The sequence below is a fragment of the Euwallacea fornicatus genome, chromosome 13 (assembly GCF_040115645.1).
Source record: "Euwallacea fornicatus isolate EFF26 chromosome 13, ASM4011564v1, whole genome shotgun sequence".
Taxonomy (NCBI): domain Eukaryota; kingdom Metazoa; phylum Arthropoda; class Insecta; order Coleoptera; family Curculionidae; genus Euwallacea; species Euwallacea fornicatus.
This window is the reverse complement of record NC_089553.1, coordinates 4,803,349-4,821,439: the sequence shown is the minus strand read 5'-3', so window position 1 is coordinate 4,821,439 and position 18,091 is coordinate 4,803,349. Positions and strand designations below refer to the sequence as shown.

The following is an 18,091-nucleotide window of genomic DNA, read 5'->3' as shown; positions in this document are numbered from 1 at the left end:
TTCTTATCTGTGCTCTGATATAGATTAGGATTTGGGTGACAATGAAAATAACTTGTGCAATCACGATATGATTTGATCAGTTAACTAATAAAACTGATATCATACAAAACATTTGCTTTTCTACAGGGTGTTAATGTGGTCGCATTACAAACTTTGAGGGATTCCTACCCAATTCGGAAATTCTTGAAAGGAGTAATAGGATTCTGACTTAAAACCTGAGAAGTAATTAAGTAATTTTAATTAATTAAGGCCGATATTGAGCGTTTTAAACTCTCGAAAATTGCGGTTGATACCGGAGGTAATATTTTATTTCGATATAGAACTTTTGAAATCCATTGATCTTTTGAATAAAACCTTCTATGATACTATGTGTTAAGCACATGTTTCGTTTTTGAAAGAAAACACATCCGCATAAATACTTGACAATTTAAAAAGTTAATAAATAATAAATCGATAATAACAAAAAAAAAATAATAATAATAAATAAAACTTAACAATTAAAGTAAGTTAAATAAATCGTAAAAAAAATTATATGTGTATTTAATTGGATTTATTTATATATATAAATATTGTCGTCCTTTTATTGAATTTTTGATTTTACTACTATTTTACTTATTTGATTTTATAAAATATTAAACAGGAGCATCAAATAAATATCTCTCTCATTTGCTCAATATTTTTAATAATATTGTTTCTAACGAGCATATATTTAAAGAACAGTTCGATGTAAGTTTTATTTGGAGGATTAAAGACTCAATAAATCTTAAAAATGGAAAAAAAAGCAATAGTGAGACTATTATGAAGTTCTTGAGTAGTATCCTGAAAATTATACTCACCTTCTTGTGTACGCAAAACACATCGCTGTCATTAGTGACACACGAAAGACGCAATTGTGTTCATGTTTTTGTTTATATCTTGGAAAAATTGTTTAAAATTGTATTTTATTTTCCATTTAGTAAATATTCGTTTTTTAACTAGTCTCTTTAACAATTAACGAAGAAGTGCTTCCCCATAATGGATATATTCCCTTCCAGTTTCTTACCCGGAGACCCGAGACTCATCGACCAAATTGTCTATGAGCTGAAGTCTCAAGGTATTTTTGATCAGTTTCGAAAAGAATGCATCTCCGATGTAGACACAAAACCCGCGTATCAAAATTTGAGTCAATGGGTTGAAGGCAGCGTTATGAATTTTTTGAATCAGCTAAAGTTTGCTTCAGATACCAATAAGAACCAACTTAGGGAACAATTGCGAAAAAACATCACTGAGTGAGTTAAATTTGAGTTTTACCCTCAGACTCTTTTGTACTCACACTTTCTCTTCATCATACATGATCTATGACACTGCATGAAGAAGATGTGTAAACAATAAAATAATAAAATAATGAATTAAAGAACAAATTCCAAATAATTTGATTAGTTGATAGACAAAGGGGTCCAAGTTCTGATCTTTTGATCTTCGCCAAACAAATGTTACATTACCAGCATCTTCAGGTCAGGATTCTTAGAGGTTGGCGTTGAACGTATAGTCGACCAAGCAGTAAACCCCAAAATAACCTCTGTCTTCCTCCCAAAAGTGGAAGATGTGGTCTATCGGTTCTTGGGAATACAAAAACCAGAGGCAAAGGAATCCGTTGAGGAATCTAAGCCTAAAACTGAAGATTTGTTGCCCATTGACTTAGAGGCTGTTTCACCAGAATCTGTACTTGGTATATATAGATCCAGCCATTAGTAGATCAAACTTTAGTTCTATGATGGTTCCAGGTAATTCAATAAATTCTTCAATTGAGAAAAAAGAGGAGAATGTAGTGGCAGCTGCACATAAAGAAAATGACAATTCATTTAATAATTCAGAATTAAAACCTGATGATGAAAGTCCTGCATTTGAACCTTTACATGATAATGAAAAGTTTCTAGTTGAAGAAGAGAATTCTGTTGAATCAAATGTGTCAAATATTTCAGGTAATATTTTATTAATGTAAATCTTAAATATTTTTATTATTTCAGACTTAATTTTAGCTGCAGCCATCCTTAATTCTACTAAAAACAATGAAATAGACCTGTCAGAATCAGTGGAAACATCTCAAGGCACATCTCAGAGCAACATCAAACAATTCGCTGCAACACCTGAAGAGGATCCTAAAATGGATGTTTGTGAAAATACAATGGCATCAGAATGTAGTGATAAATTAGAAATTGCAGAAGAAAAAACTGAAACTGCAGAAGAAAAAGTCCCAGTTGAAAGCAACTTTGCAACAGATAGTTCTGCCCTGTCTAAGAAGTGTGATTCCAAGAAGTCTCATGATAAACACAAATCTTCAAGAAGTGATAAATCTAAGAGAGATGATAAGGATAAGGGAGAACGCAGCAAATCTGATAGTAAATCGAAGGAGAGTAGAGATAAGACAAAATATAGTTCTTCATCAAAAGACAAAGACAAAAGGGATCAATCGAATGGAAAAGAATTGACTCAAGATAAGGACAAATCTTCTAAAAAAGAGAGCAGAGACCGTGATAAGAACAAAGATGATAAGTCTACCAAAGAAACTAAAGAGAAATTGGAAAAAGTTAAAGATAGGAGTGATAAAGAGAGAAGTTCAGGAAAAGATAGGAGTAAATCTGAAAGTGAGAAGCAAAAAGAAAAAAGCAAATGGGACAAAGACCGAACTAATGATAAAGATAAGAGCAGCTCTCAAAAATCTAAAGAGAAGTCTTCACGTTCCTCAAGAAAAGATGACGCAGCGAGGGACAAATCAAGACGAAAAGAGGATAGAAAAGATAAAGATGAAAAATCATCTAAAGATAAAAGCTCGTCAAGTAGAGATAAAGATAGACCGTCATCTCATAAGGATTCTTTTAATATCTCCAAAGAGAAAATTAAATCAAACTCTAGCAGTTCTAGAGACAAAGAAAGAAGTGGCGATAAGAAGGCACCAGGAGACTCAAAATCTCGAACGGACAAGCATTCGAATACTGACAAAGATCGGTCATCGTCTGCTAAGAGAGAGAAAGATAAAGTTGCCATCGACGATCACTATAGCTTTAAAAAAAAGATATCTGAAAGACGTTCAACAGACCGTGATTCAAACGACGGATCCAGTAAAATGAGCAAGAGTAGTAGGTTTATGGAATCGTTCTCTAGCAATCCAAGTAAAAGTGAGGGTAGTAAGTCGTCTGAATGTTTCAGCAGCGAAAGTGGGGATTCAGGCAGCAATACTGATAACGTGGAGAAAAGCAAACATGGTGAACATGTTGATAATGCTGATGTATGTGTAAGGGTGAATAAGTCGTTTTATTTTACATGTATCATCATTAAAGTTTTTTGTATACTGCAGAGTGCCTAAGCCTCTTTTCATGATGGTTATTTATTTACTATTATAGGCATTTCAATTCTGGCAGGTTTAAACATCTGATAAATTCAGAGCACTTCTTAACGTCTGAGGCATCAATTGTCGTGTGTTATATATAGAATTGTTTCAACATATACTTATTTTACAGCTGGGATCACCTATTAAATATATAAAACCGAAGTTTGCCAGCAATATTCAAGAAGCGATGCGTATCATGAAAATTCGCAAGCAGTTGGCCAAATTAGAAAGACAGAACCAACTGTCTTTAAGCCATGTTCCTCTTAATCAAGCCGATTTCAATCAATCATCACCGTGTAAGTCGCGTTACCATCTAAATTATTCTAAATCAGCTCTTTATTTTTATTAACATATAGCAACTCCTTCGGGTGAAAACTCTGAAGATCAACTAAATAACTTGTATTCTTCTGAAAGTTCAGTGCTCGAGGCAACATTAAAGAGAAATATTCATCAAGTAGATGCAGTTGAAGATATTCCTACCTTAAGAAGTCAAGTTTTGAGCATGGAAAGCTTTCAGGCTTTAGAAGCCCGACTGGCTCAAGAAATGTCCAATATAGACGAGCACATGTATGGAGAAGAGGATGAAAGTTATGAGTATCCGTCTATCAAAAGCAACCCAGTGAAAAAACGGAAATTGGCCGAAGAGAATTACAATGATGTGGAAAAAATACTGCCTCAAAGTTTGGAGAATGTAGATTTAGAAGAAAACGTATCACCAAAAAGAACTGAAGAATCAGATCAAACCAAATTTAAAGGCTTCGCCATTGCAGATAGAAATTACACCATAGTGGAAAAATTGCAAGCAGAAATTGACATCTTGTTACAAGGTGTTAACAATAAAATTGCACAACTTACACAACTGCGTTCTCAGGAAGTTGAGGTCACTACTGTTGAAAAGTATCACGTTTTACCTGAGAATGAATTAAATATCAAGTGTGTCTTACCAGGTACAAAACACAAGAACGGGGAAAAGCTGATCATAAAAATTTGCAAAATACAGGGAGAGTCATGTACTTTTAAAGAACTAAACCAACGCAAACAAGAACGAAAGATTAGTTTCGATAAAGCTATTGAAAAGGATATGCTGGCAAACACTTTAAACAAAAGTGTATCAGATGAGACTAAAGTTAAACATAACGGCCAAGTTGTTGCTGATAAAGTTGTTAATAATCAAGAAAGGGAAATTCCAAATTGGGAAACTGATGAAGTTCCATGTCGTTTCTTCGATAAAACGTCAACGTTGATGTCCACTGCTCATTTGAAAATTCTCAATAGGGAGATTGTGGGTTTGGAGGCTTCAATCGAGGACGAGTCTCTAAAAATCCAAAATAATGTTCCGAAGCTAAAGAAGGCAAGTCTGAAAGCTTATCTAATTGTCGGTTCTTTTTTTTATTCTTTTATCCTTTTCTTCTTATGTGTTACAAATACAAATTGAGAAAATTTTAGAAAAACTTGTTTAATTCTAAATTTTGAAGGTTGTTAGGGTACTTTTTCTTACATTCGTGCTATAACATACGCAATTTTCCTTTAAAATGCAAACTCTTCTTAAGCCCTATAATTTGATGATTTTTTTTTATGTAGCAGGGCACGAAGAAAAAAGCGGAGAGTTCCGAAAATAACAACCGAATAAGCTGTGAATATAAACCACGTAAGTTCTTCCCATAACATTATTTTAATTTTGATAATTTACTTTTGTGTCCCCTAATAGCCATCAAACAGAAATTGTTGAGCGATGCCAATGCGAATCAAACTAATAAAAGCAACGTATGCAATACTAGTAAGTATCCATGCACTTAGCAGTTATAAAGCGCATGATATTTTACAAACATACAATTTAATATACATAGGATGGAACTCGGTACCAACAAAAGTACCTCGTAAACTAATATCGATTTTCGCCTTTAGGAAATGCTTCTTCCTTCGATACTAACATAGCTTCTTGTACCTTTTGTACAGGTTTAACTTTGATTGTAGATGTGTCTTCCCATCAAGACTTTCTTCTACCTTTAAGCCCTGCAGAAAGCGTGAAATCTGGGGATCATAAAAAGGAGAAACCTGTGATGGTTAAACCAAAAAGAGGTAAAAAAGTTAATTCCATATCCAATCTATTTGAGTTTTCTAACTTTACTGGTACATTCAACATATTGTGACGAAAACACAAATAACAAATACGAGGTGGCCAGTTTTTATACTTCCTGGTAGTGAAATCTTCAAAAAATAACCTGAAAATGTAATAATTTTCAGTTTTCCTTGTAATTTCTCTTATGGGTTTAAAATATCAAATATTGTAAGAAAAAACAATACGAGTCCTTAAGAAAACGGAAAATACCACTCTGGAACTTACCCTTAGCACTTTGTTCTAGGTTTTAAAGCTATACTAATAGGAAATTCCTTATAGGTAGAATTAGAAATAACAATGCTGAGGCATATGGCTTAAATTAATAAAAATGATTGAAATAATGTTGAAAAAAAATACAATTACTTCAGTCAGTGTTGTTAGCGAATCAACCCAACTGGACTCGGACATATCCATCCGAACTTCACATTTTAGCTATTCGAATCGCATATCACAACTTATTATTCAGCGATTTTGTGATTTATTTGATTTAGTGTACTTTTTTTGATTAAATACTTCTAAAGAGATTTCATCTTCCTTTAGATTCCGCGAATAAGAGATATTCTAGTGAAGATTTGTACAAACCTAGACCAGTATTAAGCTGCACCTCGCGCAGGAGAAGTGACAGGTTTGGTGATGTTGGTAAATCGTAGTGAAGCTTAATAAGATGAGCGGGATTTTAATATTTATAGGGATAAGGTTGAGTATGTAATAAAAACCAATGCGCTTTTAGAAGCTTGCGTTAAATATATATATATGATATTCCCTATTTTTGCATTAAGTGTTAATTTTTATGTATTTTCTTAAGTACTTAACTGAGGAAATACAAAACATTTGTTTTTAATGAGTCACCAATAATTACTGCCCCATCAACTAACGCTTTAATTTTATTAACCATACACTAATCATCCCTAAAAGTAAGATCCATCCCAGCAAGACTCCAATTCCATGCATTACGTAAAAGTCGCCTAGCGGCCAGCCTTTTTTCAATACATTTCTTAGCGACTCTATTGCCAAAGTGAAGGGGAGGCATTTGGCGAATATTCGGAGGGTAATGGGCATTGCTTCAGTTGGCCATACCAACCCTAAACATGTCATAAAATCAATTTATGCTGAAAATGGATGCTTCTGAGGCTGAGCTCACCGCAAAGCACCATCATAGGCAGAAAACCGCCTGACACAGAGATGTTAGCTGCAGAGTGGTCTTCGCATATAACGGAAACCCAAAAACCTGAAAAGTATCGACAATTTAGCTTCAATGAACCTAGCTGCCCACCGAAAAGACCCATGCGGCAAAATTTAATAGATTTTTTCAATAACCATTGTAAGTGATTAATCATTTGTTGGCTGAAACTCTTAATATATACAGAGTAGAAAGAAAAAGGTCAGAATAAAGAATTCATTACGTTATTAGGAGTGGAAATAGCGTAATTCAGTCGCTTCCAGTCGACTTTCTAGAATAAATGCAGGATAAATAGACCTAACTGCTACTACCAAGCCAAAACACGCTCTTATGCCTTGCGTGTCATATACGCACATAAGGACCCATGAGTAGGTTCAAGCTACACATGCAAAGCTTAACCTGATCTAGCTTTCAAGTATGATACGCCAGAATTATTAAGAACTGTTGAGGTACACATAGTGACGAATACGTGCACAGAAATCATAATTTCCTACGAATTCCTCAGCAACGAACTATTGGAAGTTTTTAAGCCCGATTGTCTGAGAGTGTTTTTGCGAATAACGGAAGGTTCATGTGCCCTTCGTAACCTGAAGAATCATTTTACGGTCTTCAACGGGTGACCACAAAAAAATCTATAAAAGTTCAATCATGCCCCCCTTCCAGCGGAGAGTTTAAATACCATGAAAAAGCCTACGGATTGAGTTATCCTGTATTCTATCGAGTAAATGTTCTAGTCAAAAGTTAAAAATCTTTTGCCTCGTCAGTATTTTCCGTGTGCAGTTCATTTCTATTTCGGTGTCCTCACCATAAACCATTCCGCAAATTCCGGCGAGGTACGCAATAAAGAAGATCAACCAAGGACTCCCCTCTATAGGGTATTTGTAGATCGCAAAGATCAAAATCAGCACCTCGCTAGCTTGCACTACCATTATGCAAGCTTGTAAAATAAAATGAGTGAGAGTAATTTCCAGGGACGTTATTCCGGCCACCACAGATCGGTCCCATATTCCATCTTTGCGATCTGTTATGATAATCTGGGAGGTCATCATGGCCCCCATGAAGAATAGCATGCTGGAAATTATTAAACAATCAACTTTGGTCAATGGTTGTTGGATTGAGTTTAACAAATAAAAGACTTACGTGATAATTGTACCAGGGATCATGAAAATAGTGTATGCTTCATCTTCATTGCCAAACAAATAATCTTTTTTAATCGGTAAACTGCCGAGATTTTCCAACCAACCGCAGTCGATAAATAAACTTTTTTGGAAATTATAGAAAAGCTCGTAGAGTTTAAACTGCAACGTGGCTCCTGTTTGTCGATTGGACATATCTAAATAGGCCTTTATTTCACCGTAGTTGATTGTCCAGGTGTCTGCATTATTTCCATCTTGAATCTGAAAATTAAGTTCAGTCGACTATCAACTTTCTATAACCTCGTTACTCTTGTCTCATAAGAAGCCGTGAAATTTTTAGGTATATGTAGGAAACCTATCAGATTTCCATGTGTTACTGCTTTAGTAGCTTCGTCGACTGTCGGGTATAGAACCTAAAGTTAAGCAAGCAATGAATTTGATAAGATTCGTACATGGTGATAAAAAAAACCTTATGAATCATGGGGTGCTCTAAATATTCCAGAAATCGGCAACTTGTATTGTAAAAATGGCAATCGCCGAAATTATAAATTTCGGTCGTCGCGTTGAAGTCGAAATTGGCACATCGTACGGCATTCGTTTCGTCACTAACAATTCCCAATTTCAACCCTTTGACGTCACCTCCGACGCCATATAAAAAGCACAAAGTTTGTAATATTGGGAACGACATCAAAAAAACTAAACCCCTGAAAATTATAGATATTTAAGGAAACACTACTTAATTAACGATATACCGGGTGTCCGAGTTTTTTATAGCAGGATTTTAACCAACCATTTTATGCATGAAAATAATATTAACTTGCCACATTAACTATAATACATTCGAAACATTTTTTGTTAACGAAGTACAGGGTGTTGAAATTTTAAACTTCTTTCAATTTATATTGTATAGCTACCAAAGTTTTTGAGATATTTAGCACAAATTTTGAGCATAAGTTAATACCATAATTAAACGGGTGTCCCTTACATTATCCTCTGGTGTTGAGGAACTGGCTAAATGCAATCTGCGAAGATGGGTAGGTCGTAGAGGACCAATTGTTTAGGCTCATCGATGACCATATCTAACATATCTAGATTTTTATGTGTAGAATGTAGTGGCGATGATTTCTAACAATTTCTGTAATAATGATTATCTAATGTTGATATAAATTATTTTCTTATCAAATAAATTAGCGCTGTTCAAATTATTGTGTATTTGAAGTTGCTGTTATCATCGTGTCTATCATTATTTTTATTTCTCTTCTGTTTAAAATACGCTCCATTCTTAGATCGTCAATTAATAAATTCTTATTCCAGTTTACACCGTAGTAGTGCGTCAGAAAATATCAGATATCAACCAAACTTACTCCATGAAAAAGTAGCATGCATTACTCCACTATTTTACAAATAATTGCAAAACGGTGATAAACACTAAAATTAAATACTTTGGGGTGCCTCACAAAAAATTTTTGGGTAGCAAAATGGGTCATAATTCCAAAAAATATCATCCCGTAGATATTCACGATCAACTAGCATTATCTAGTCATGTAAATCCTGTAGAGTACCTTATGCTCAAAATTTAAGCTAAATATTTCAAAAGTCTGGAAGCTATAAAAGATACATTGAAAAAATATAAAACGTCAATACCCTGTATTTCCTTAACACAGCAATTCTCGAATTTAGTTCATCTAGGAAATTAATATTAAGTTAAGCGTAGTTTGCGTGGCTAAAATATTGCTACAAAAAACCCAAGCATCCTGTATTTCTTACATGATATTTCTATAAAACTGTTTCCAATTTTTGTCCAGAAGTGCCTTAATCCTATGGGACTCCAGACTAGTTTTATCTTTTTTAATTTTGGTTTTTTTCTTAGCAAGCTCCTGAAATACACCAATTCGCGAAATTCAATAAGACATGACATAATTTTACCTCCTTAGAACTGTAAGCAATGTCAAATGTTGCCACTGAAGCATCTGAGGATCCCAAAACCCCATTCTCAGAGGGTCTATTAACAGTCTCAATTGCATCGTTAATTCTGCCTTCATCTTGATTTCTGCTCAAGATCAAAAATGCTTCTTCTAAAGTGTCGGTGTGAAATGCTTCGAGGAGTCTTGCAGGGGATTCTTCTGCTAGTAGCTTTCCTCCTCGCATTAAACCGATCTAGGATATATATATTCAAACTTAGGCTGGTTGTTTCTTTAACTAGTTGAGTCGAGAGTTATACGTGTATATCTATAATCTACCTGTGTGCATTTAAATAAATAATCAAATTATACCAAAATCCATATACAGGGTGGTGTTTTTTGTGCTTAAAAATATATTGTTACTCCCTTTATATTTAATTTAAAACACGTCACATCGATCATCGTTTTGTCTGTGCGTTCGCGTTATACAAGGTGTTCACGGTAAATGTCGTGCGAAAATATTTCAGGAGTAATTCGAGCTCAAGGTTCAATTTATTGACTTTTTTATCTGTGGATTTTTTTGCATCTTTAAGTGTTTTAGATATATTTGTGAAAATAGCGAATGGTGCACAACGTTTTTATTGGTTCTTTTTGTGAGTAGGGCGAAAACAATAACAGAGGCCGGAAAAGTGTTAAAGAGAAATGCTTTATGCCGTTACAATTTACCGTATTTCGGGGTTCAGGAAAGAGTCTGAGGTGTTTACGAAGGCTGCATAAAAAGGGAAAAAGCAACACATTTTCTGCGCCCTGCTTAAACCGAAAATTTATCAATTTTATGTAAAAAAGCAAAATAATACTCAATTGCTACCTTTTTTTCAACTGTTCTTTACCATGCTGCCCACTTCTTCCTAAACTGAAATAAGCATACCACTTTTTTTATACAAAGCTGTATATTTACACCTTAAAATAAAACGTGCTTGATTGACCACAACCCCCAAAACCAACCGCAACGTTCCGGTCTTTTAACTTTTAAGGTGCGCGCGTTTTTTGCACTTAAGTGGTCAAACAATGACGTAGGAAACAAATCTCAACAAGTATTTTTCATAGAGGTTTAAAAAGAGAAATTACTCAATTTGTTATTTTCCTTAACGTACCTTATCAGCTTGCTTGCATTCTTCGATATAATGCGTAGTTATTATCACAGCTATTTTCTCAGATCGGACCATCTCTACTAAGAAATTCCATATCCTGAAATATCCATAATAACAAGGTATCTCCCAGGAAAGATGTGCTATGGCCTAAAGGGCAGTAGATTAATGCACTATAAGATCATTTCCACTGTTTCGATGGAAATTATCAGTATTGTGGCTTTATTTCAATATCTACGATACTGTCCTCCTGGTAAAGTTGCCAAGACTTGGACCTATCAGCCCTAAATAAATCAACTGGCAACTTTACCTGGACGGCAGTTTCTATGGAAAATCTCTAAACTGACCAAAACTTATCTCTATTTTTTTCAGCGCTTCGATGGATATTATGTCGCTAGTAAAGCTGGCAAGGCTTTCATCTTCCGGCCCTAAGGCCCGGTTTCTTAAACTCCTGGCAACTTTGCCAGGAAGATCGTTTGTATAGAAATAAAATTATCCAATGCTCTTCTCTGATCTTCTTTATAACATGGCGGAATTAATCAATTCAGTTGCCATTTCGAAAAATGTCTATGAACAGCGCTGCGGCTTAAATTATTCATAATTACATAATTATTCAACGTTCATAATTATTTATTTAATTTTCATTCCCCATTGCGAAAATTTCAGAGTTTAGGAAACTGAAATCTCCAGTTAGATATTACGAGCCTTAGTTACCCAAATTAGCAATATTCGCAGGGATGAGGCTTTGGTGCAATGGCAGGACCTCATCCTGCCAAAAACCGCCTTATCGATCACGGTATCACGCCTAGATAAATGTTCAGTCACTGATTTTTAGACCCCCTGCATAAGACTATTTTGTTAATAATACCCTTTTTAATGCTGTCAATTACTGAAATCACTTGAAAAGAAACTGTAAGTCAGTTGTGAATTAAATATACGGAATGGCATCTAAGATTTACAAAAAGTACAAAATCGATGGTACCCTGTAACTCAACCAATGGATGCATAAAAAGAGTCAACAAAAACTTTGTATAATGTAAATATTTACGTTTTCGCTTACTTGTCTCTCAAAACTGGGTCAACCCCCACAGTCGGTTCGTCCAAGATCAAAAGTTCCGGCATATGCACCATGGCCGCTGCAAATGAGACTCTTCTTTGCTGTCCTCCACTGCAGTTCTTCAGAAACCTATCCGCAGGTGGTAACTCCAAAAGCTTCGATAGTTTATTAAACCTTTCGCTTATCAGCTTATTATCCATATTCAGTACCCGTCCAAAGTAATAGACGGCATCCTTTACTGTAAATTCACCAACTAGGGCTATGTCCTAACGAATGATAAATTAGGTTGACATGGAATTTTTAATGGCGAAATTATACCTGGGGCATGTATCCTACCCTCGGACCTGGTACCCCACTGCCCTTTTCGCCAGGGGTACCTCCCAGCACCCATATTTCGCCAGAATGTATGTTTTTGCGACCGACGATGCAGCTGAGGAGAGTTGTTTTACCGCAACCAGAGGCGCCCAACAATCCATAGCTACAGAGGGTAAAAGAAGATTGGAAATCGGTACAAAGTACTGTTCCAACTGAATATCGGTTAGGTCATATCGAATGTACAGGGTCACGTATTAAAACCTGCTGATAAACAAAATAGATTCAACATAATTTTTGGTCGTTTTCAGGGTGTTATGTGTCAGAGACGATTTAGCATAAATTCATGATCTAAAAAGGATATGAAAGTGTGTTTCTTCTATAAGTATGTTCTTATATAAGTTTTTCCTAATTAGTTCAATAGTGCTAGATACGTACTGCAATCTTTAATCAAATCATTTTTTTAAATTGAATTATTGGACGTTTTTTTGGTTTTTCCTCGATAGAAGAACTACGGGGGCGTTCAAAATATTTGTCTTTTTTGTTGTCCTGTAAGCCAAGTGTTTATTGTCCGATGTTAACGTGACAAACCGACTCTAAAAGTTATTTGAATGCGACATCAGTGACGTAAAGTTGTAATTCAACTTTGCGTCGGCATATGATAATAAGGCAGGGAGAAAAATAATGAAAATATTCAATTGACACTTAATTCATTCTTAGCCGAGTTGCGTTGAATTCCGAATTTGGAATAAATCAGGATTGAAAAAATCTAGGAACGTTTTTAAAAAAACTCTGTTTTCTTTTGTTCCACAGAAAAAAAATGACAAATTTTCAAAAAGTATGCAAGTTTGATTTGTTGCACTTTATAATACAATTTTAGAACTTTATTTAAATTAATGTTTAGGATTCTCCAATAAAAAACGCCATTCGTGCAGAAATATCGTATTTTCGATTAGTTTTTCGTAAATTTAATATTTTCTTGATAAAATTTAGCGAAAAATTATTTGCATTTACGACTTTTTCATATTTTCTTAAAATAAACTGGAATGAACTTATTAAACTTGAAGAAAATAAATGCGATTTAGGGTTTTACGCAAACGTTTTTAATTAATTGGTTTATTAACGTAATTTTATTATACTAGAAGTTTACACGAGGTCCAAATTTCAACTCGTGATATTAAACGCGCACTATACAGAGTGTTCCAAATCTGATGAACCAGCATTGCTATCTTTTAAATAGTAAGAGTTACAGGGTTGATTAAAATTTCAAAAGTGATTCAAATTTAATACTTTTTCAAGAAATGAAATCAATGTTGCCAAATGATTTTTAGTTTCCCAGTTATTATGAAAAGACCTGAAATTTGACCAAATATAAGTTTCTAAGTACAGAATATTCCATAACTGTGGAATTAAACTCCTAGGGATCGGTCAGTGCAATAATAGACCATCTCATTATAAAAACTCGCGTCAACAAATGTCACCCTAAGGCGCTACGGTCTTGTGATGCCTTAGCACATTTAGATGCAAAACATTTTTATCAAGGTTTACTACGTTTCATTTTAATTTATTTATACAAAATATCACTACGATAATTTTTAAAAATGTCATCCTTAAACTGAATTTTCACGTGCTTAAACAACATACGTTTCTGTAAATTTGGGTAAGAATTTGATCACTCTTTTGAATGATGATCAAATGTCGCAGTGATTCACGCAATCAGGTTTTTCTGCACTTTCACTGGCGTTTCATAAACCAAAGATTTTACATGTCCCCACAAAAATGAATCTAAAGATAAATCGATTGACCTTGAGAGCCGAATTGGATCATCTTTGCCGATCGAATGTCGTCTCGAAATATTAAGTTAAAAGAAAATATTTTTAATAATTTCTGTGGTGTTATTTTGTAAAAATAAATAAAAATAAAACGCACCAAAACTCTATGGCATTATGATAGTTAAAACATCTACATATGCGCAAAGATGTGTTTTATCCGATTTAATTACATTTGGTTTTAACTCCGACAGCATAGGAGCTGCAACATGATGGCGCGCCTGCACACTTTTTTGTTCAACCCCGTCAGTAATTGGATCGTAAGTTTGGACAACATTAAACCAGCAGAGGTGGTTCGGTTCCGTGACCCCCCAGGTCACCCGATCTAGCACCTTGAGATATTTTTAAAGTAGGAGCACACAAAGCCTCTGGTTCGTGAAACGCCAGTGGAAACATAGCAACGGCCTTGTTACACGAATTACTAATCCATTTGAAGTCGTTCAAAACAATTATCAATTTTTTAACCATGTCCAAAGAGCTGATGTGCGTCGTTTGAATAGGTGCAAATTCAAGGACCACATATTAAATAATCATCGTAGTGTTATTTTGTACAAATAAATTAAAATGACACGTATTAAAAATCGATAAAACGTATTAATGCATATGACTGCTTTGAAGCATCACAAGCTGGTAGCGCAGCAACGCCTTAGGGAGACATTTGCGGACACGGGATCTTATACTCGGTTGTCTTCTATTGTTGCCCTGAACAATTTCTAGACGTCTGATCTTATAGTTCTAAAACGCCCTATATATAGAAAATGAAATGTTTTTTAGTAAAATGTTTGATACAAAAATTCTATAATTTTCTCACGTCTACAAACCCGTAAATTTGTTAATTTTAAATGTCGTTTAGTTTTTGAGACAATGAAAACACCTCGAGTTTATTTAACACAGATTTATATATTTTTTCTGAAATAAAAAAAAAGTATTTTCATTTTTTCTCAATAACCTAGGCTGATTCTGCGCCTCAAAACAAAAAATGCAATTATTATATTGGTCAAAAATGTTATGTAGGCAAATAAAATTCTCACGTCTAACTTGGAACACCCTGTATGTGCTTTTAAAATATCGCGTCAGAAGGGTCAGTTGCTACCTATAAAAAAGGGCACTTACATTGTTCCCCTATCTACAGTCATTGACAGTCCATCCAAAATTTTATTATCTCCATAGCTCTTGACCACGTCTTGTACGCAGACTGCTGCACTTCTCATCATCTGGTAAAACAGGTTTTTTAAGGAAAAAAAAACGTTAACTAAAAGCTTCATTAAATCGGTTTAAGTAATAGATATCACCAATAAAGGGAAACATCCGCGTGGGTCACTAGTAACTTTGTCTTTTTATACAGTAAGTTCGAAAAAAAATAGTTCGTTCGATTTTTCTTTTAATTGAATAATTTTTTACGACGTTTTATAGCCCAGTCCGTTAGCTATTGATGTCACTGGAAGAAACGGATTTTGTTTCTTTTTACATGGAAATTCATAGAAAATTTTGGATTCATGTCCATAGGTTGCAACGAAGTTTTTTCGCGCTGAGTGATGCTATGGAGATAACTTAGATCCTTTTGCAGACCTTCTTACTTTACGATTTATTCCCTTCAGTCGCCTACAAACATTTTGTTAGGTAACTGTAGTACCTCCCACTTGTCGACAGTTTTGTTACAGTTCCACTGCAATGCTAAATCGAATACATAAACTCTGTAGCTTTAAAAAGCGATCGTCTCTACGGGTGGTTTTTTGGGTGCGACCAGAGCTCACCTTTCGACCTCCGCTTCCAGTTTTTTTGTACTTTTGAAGAGCTCTACGCACTGCGATAAAAGTAATTCCTCCTGCATAATACCAAATGTCAAGTATGAGTGCAATTATTTTTTCACAGTCTATTTGAATTCAGTACTTTCTTAGCAGGAATTGATCCTTTGCTAAATGCAAGGTTCCAGTAAAAATGCTGCGGTTTCCACAATTTTAAAGGTAAAATAATTAATTGAGAAAAAAATAATTACTAAAAAGGGCACTTTCCTACAACGTTTAAAGGGTTTTAACATAAATGCTGCATTCATTCATAGATTTGTTTTAAAAAAATAATAAAGAACATGAATCAAAATGTTTCCATTAAATTCCATAAAGAAAGAAACAACATCCGTTTCTCACATTTCCATTAATGGCCAACCGGCTAGGCCAGGAAGCGTCGAAAAAGTTATTAAAGTCGAATAACCGGTATAAATATTGTAAATCTTCGAATTTAACAAAAAAATCAGGTGAGCAACTTTTTTGGAACTCGGTGCATTTATTTTATTTTTCAAAATTGAATATCAATGACATGTTAGGTGACTAATGAAAATGGGAAAAAAATCTCAATACTGTCCTTGAGCTAAGACATGGACGATAATAATTACAATAGAAAGGAATTTTATGTTAAGTAATTAATGTCATGAAAGTTGTTCTAATGCAGTGAGGTAATAATTTTAAAATGTAAGCCTTTTAGTAACTGTACCTACAAGCTCCCAATAAAAACTTAGTCAGGGATGGTACGTCGACAGAGCTTTTCTTATGCAAGCGGATTATGTAAGAAAGTGTTTTAATACCTGTATGTCTTAAGATATCTCACTTTCAGCCAACGTTAATCATATACCAGAATATTCATAAGAAGAAATGAGATAATATACGATATACACCCCTTTTTTAAAGGAACGTGTTGCAAAACCGTTAATGGTATTCTCCGTTTCACCTTCTCACTCTCGTTCATGCAACAACTTCCCCATAAATATTTTTATTTTAAAAAGTTAACCGCCAAGGGCATTAATTTTTACAACTAATTGTCAGTTAATAATGGAGCATTCTCTGCTTTATTACCCTTTCGTCCGAAACCTACAGCAAAACGAAAATAATCAATAAATGATTATGGTACCAACTATTTGTATCGAGTTTTTATTTTAATGTCTTAACGAATGAACAACTTTTTTACATAACAATTGTTTTTGCTGCTGTTTAAGTAGGAAGGCAACAAGACCTTGAATTAATACTTTTCCCATGGCAAATTTACTGAGATTTTGCCTTAAACCTGATTGTCGCTCTTGGTCATTTGCACAAATACATAAAAAAATCGATATATGCACATATGGCAATTTTAATTACAACAATTTAATGGATAATTAAAATGTTTTTGACTAAGTGTGTGTCCGATGGAGTGGCAAAGTTCAATTATTTTACATTTTTTTGATGTTCTGGCCTTAATTTTTGTAGTAAGCGGCGGGTTCCGCGTTATTATGCAATGAAATAATTGATAATTGTCCTGTAATTAGCTACACCGTGTGTTAACCACATAGGAATTTTTTTTCTTTTTACAACCGCACAAAGGATATTTCAATTAAGTTGTTTGCTGTTAGAGCCTTATGATATTCCATGAAACTTTAATTATTTTTTAAAAATTAATTTTTGACAACTAAACATGCTGGTTTAAAGTTTTTTTCGCAAAACAAGTTTTTCTCTTCTTGTGACACTACTTTCAGACATTATTGATTAAATTAAAAAATAAAATAACCAAAAGCATAAAATAATATTAACAAAATATCAATTTATTTAAGAGAAAACCGAAACCTCAATTTCTAGCTGTAGCGTGATCCTATAACAAACAAGAGAAAACCCATGTAACAACTTTATATAAAACATTTACCTTATTTTCTTTCTGGTACATAAACACGCATTTAATCTACAAAACTTCGTGCTGGAACCTCCACTACATTCTGTTTCCTTCACACGACTATCCGTGAGTCTAATGTTTCTTATTATGGTATAGTTACCATCAGTCGATGGTACCCCATTCACTTCGCATCCGCTTCAGGTCCATTTATCTTCGGACCACTGCAGCAGTTTTCAATCTGGTGGCTTTAACTGCATGCGCATCAGTCCATATAAATATTTATTATAATTATATATATATATACAATTAAATCTGAAACAGCTGATTTTTAAAAATGATCCTGGAAGCAACTTTCGACTTCTATTTGGAATTTTTCACCATAGAATCATTTTATTGAATAATTTTGTAA

The 18,091-nt window shown here is 34.2% G+C and overlaps 2 protein-coding genes across 8 annotated transcripts; one reads left to right on the top strand and one right to left on the bottom strand.

Annotated features, from left to right (window-relative positions):
* The first annotated feature begins 885 nt into the window (after positions 1-885).
* LOC136342807 (biorientation of chromosomes in cell division protein 1-like 1) lies at positions 886-6,327 on the top strand. Of its 7 annotated transcripts, none has more exons than XM_066288976.1 (10): positions 886-1,268; positions 1,494-1,708; positions 1,764-1,961; positions 2,019-3,277; positions 3,498-3,663; positions 3,724-4,718; positions 4,949-5,015; positions 5,076-5,144; positions 5,324-5,446; positions 6,027-6,327. In XM_066288976.1, exons 1-10 carry the CDS (start codon positions 1,015-1,017, stop codon positions 6,134-6,136), a joined length of 3,456 nt encoding a protein of 1,151 aa, XP_066145073.1. In that variant the 5' UTR covers positions 886-1,014; the 3' UTR covers positions 6,137-6,327. The 7 variants fall into 7 exon arrangements, with proteins under 7 accessions (XP_066145073.1, XP_066145074.1, XP_066145072.1 ...); XM_066288977.1 differs by having other exon boundaries at positions 2,007-3,265; XM_066288975.1 differs by having other exon boundaries at positions 2,007-3,271.
* LOC136342809 (ABC transporter G family member 23-like) lies at positions 6,208-17,926 on the bottom strand. The gene is made up of 13 exons (XM_066288980.1): positions 17,716-17,926; positions 15,163-15,263; positions 12,227-12,386; positions 11,912-12,174; positions 10,858-10,951; positions 9,729-9,959; positions 9,570-9,679; positions 8,272-8,506; positions 8,111-8,215; positions 7,807-8,063; positions 7,472-7,737; positions 6,628-6,714; positions 6,208-6,568 (listed from the first exon to the last, which is right to left on the bottom strand). The coding sequence occupies exons 1-13, from the start codon at positions 17,734-17,736 to the stop codon at positions 6,357-6,359; spliced, it is 2,142 nt and encodes a 713-aa protein (XP_066145077.1). The 5' UTR covers positions 17,737-17,926; the 3' UTR covers positions 6,208-6,356.
* Between the last annotated feature and the right edge of the window lie 165 nt (positions 17,927-18,091).

What these genes read in the sequence shown, in the direction of transcription:
- LOC136342807 (XM_066288973.1), top strand. Translation starts at nt 1,015, where the DNA reads ATGGATATATTCCCTTCCAGTTTCTTACCCGGAGACCCGAGACTCATC. An exon ending in AAATGTGTCAAATATTTCAG is followed by an intron (nt 1,962 to 2,006) that starts GTAATATTTTAT and finishes TTATTATTTCAG; the next exon opens with ACTTAATTTTAGCTGCAGCC. An exon ending in AAGCTGTGAATATAAACCAC is followed by an intron (nt 5,016 to 5,075) that starts GTAAGTTCTTCC and finishes GTCCCCTAATAG; the next exon opens with CCATCAAACAGAAATTGTTG.
- LOC136342809 (XM_066288980.1), bottom strand. Translation starts at nt 17,736, where the DNA reads ATGTACCAGAAAGAAAATAAG. An exon ending in GGGTAGGATACATGCCCCAG is followed by an intron (nt 12,175 to 12,226) that starts GTATAATTTCGC and finishes ATCATTCGTTAG; the next exon opens with GACATAGCCCTAGTTGGTGA. An exon ending in TTGCTTACAGTTCTAAGGAG is followed by an intron (nt 9,680 to 9,728) that starts GTAAAATTATGT and finishes GGTGTATTTCAG; the next exon opens with GAGCTTGCTAAGAAAAAAAC.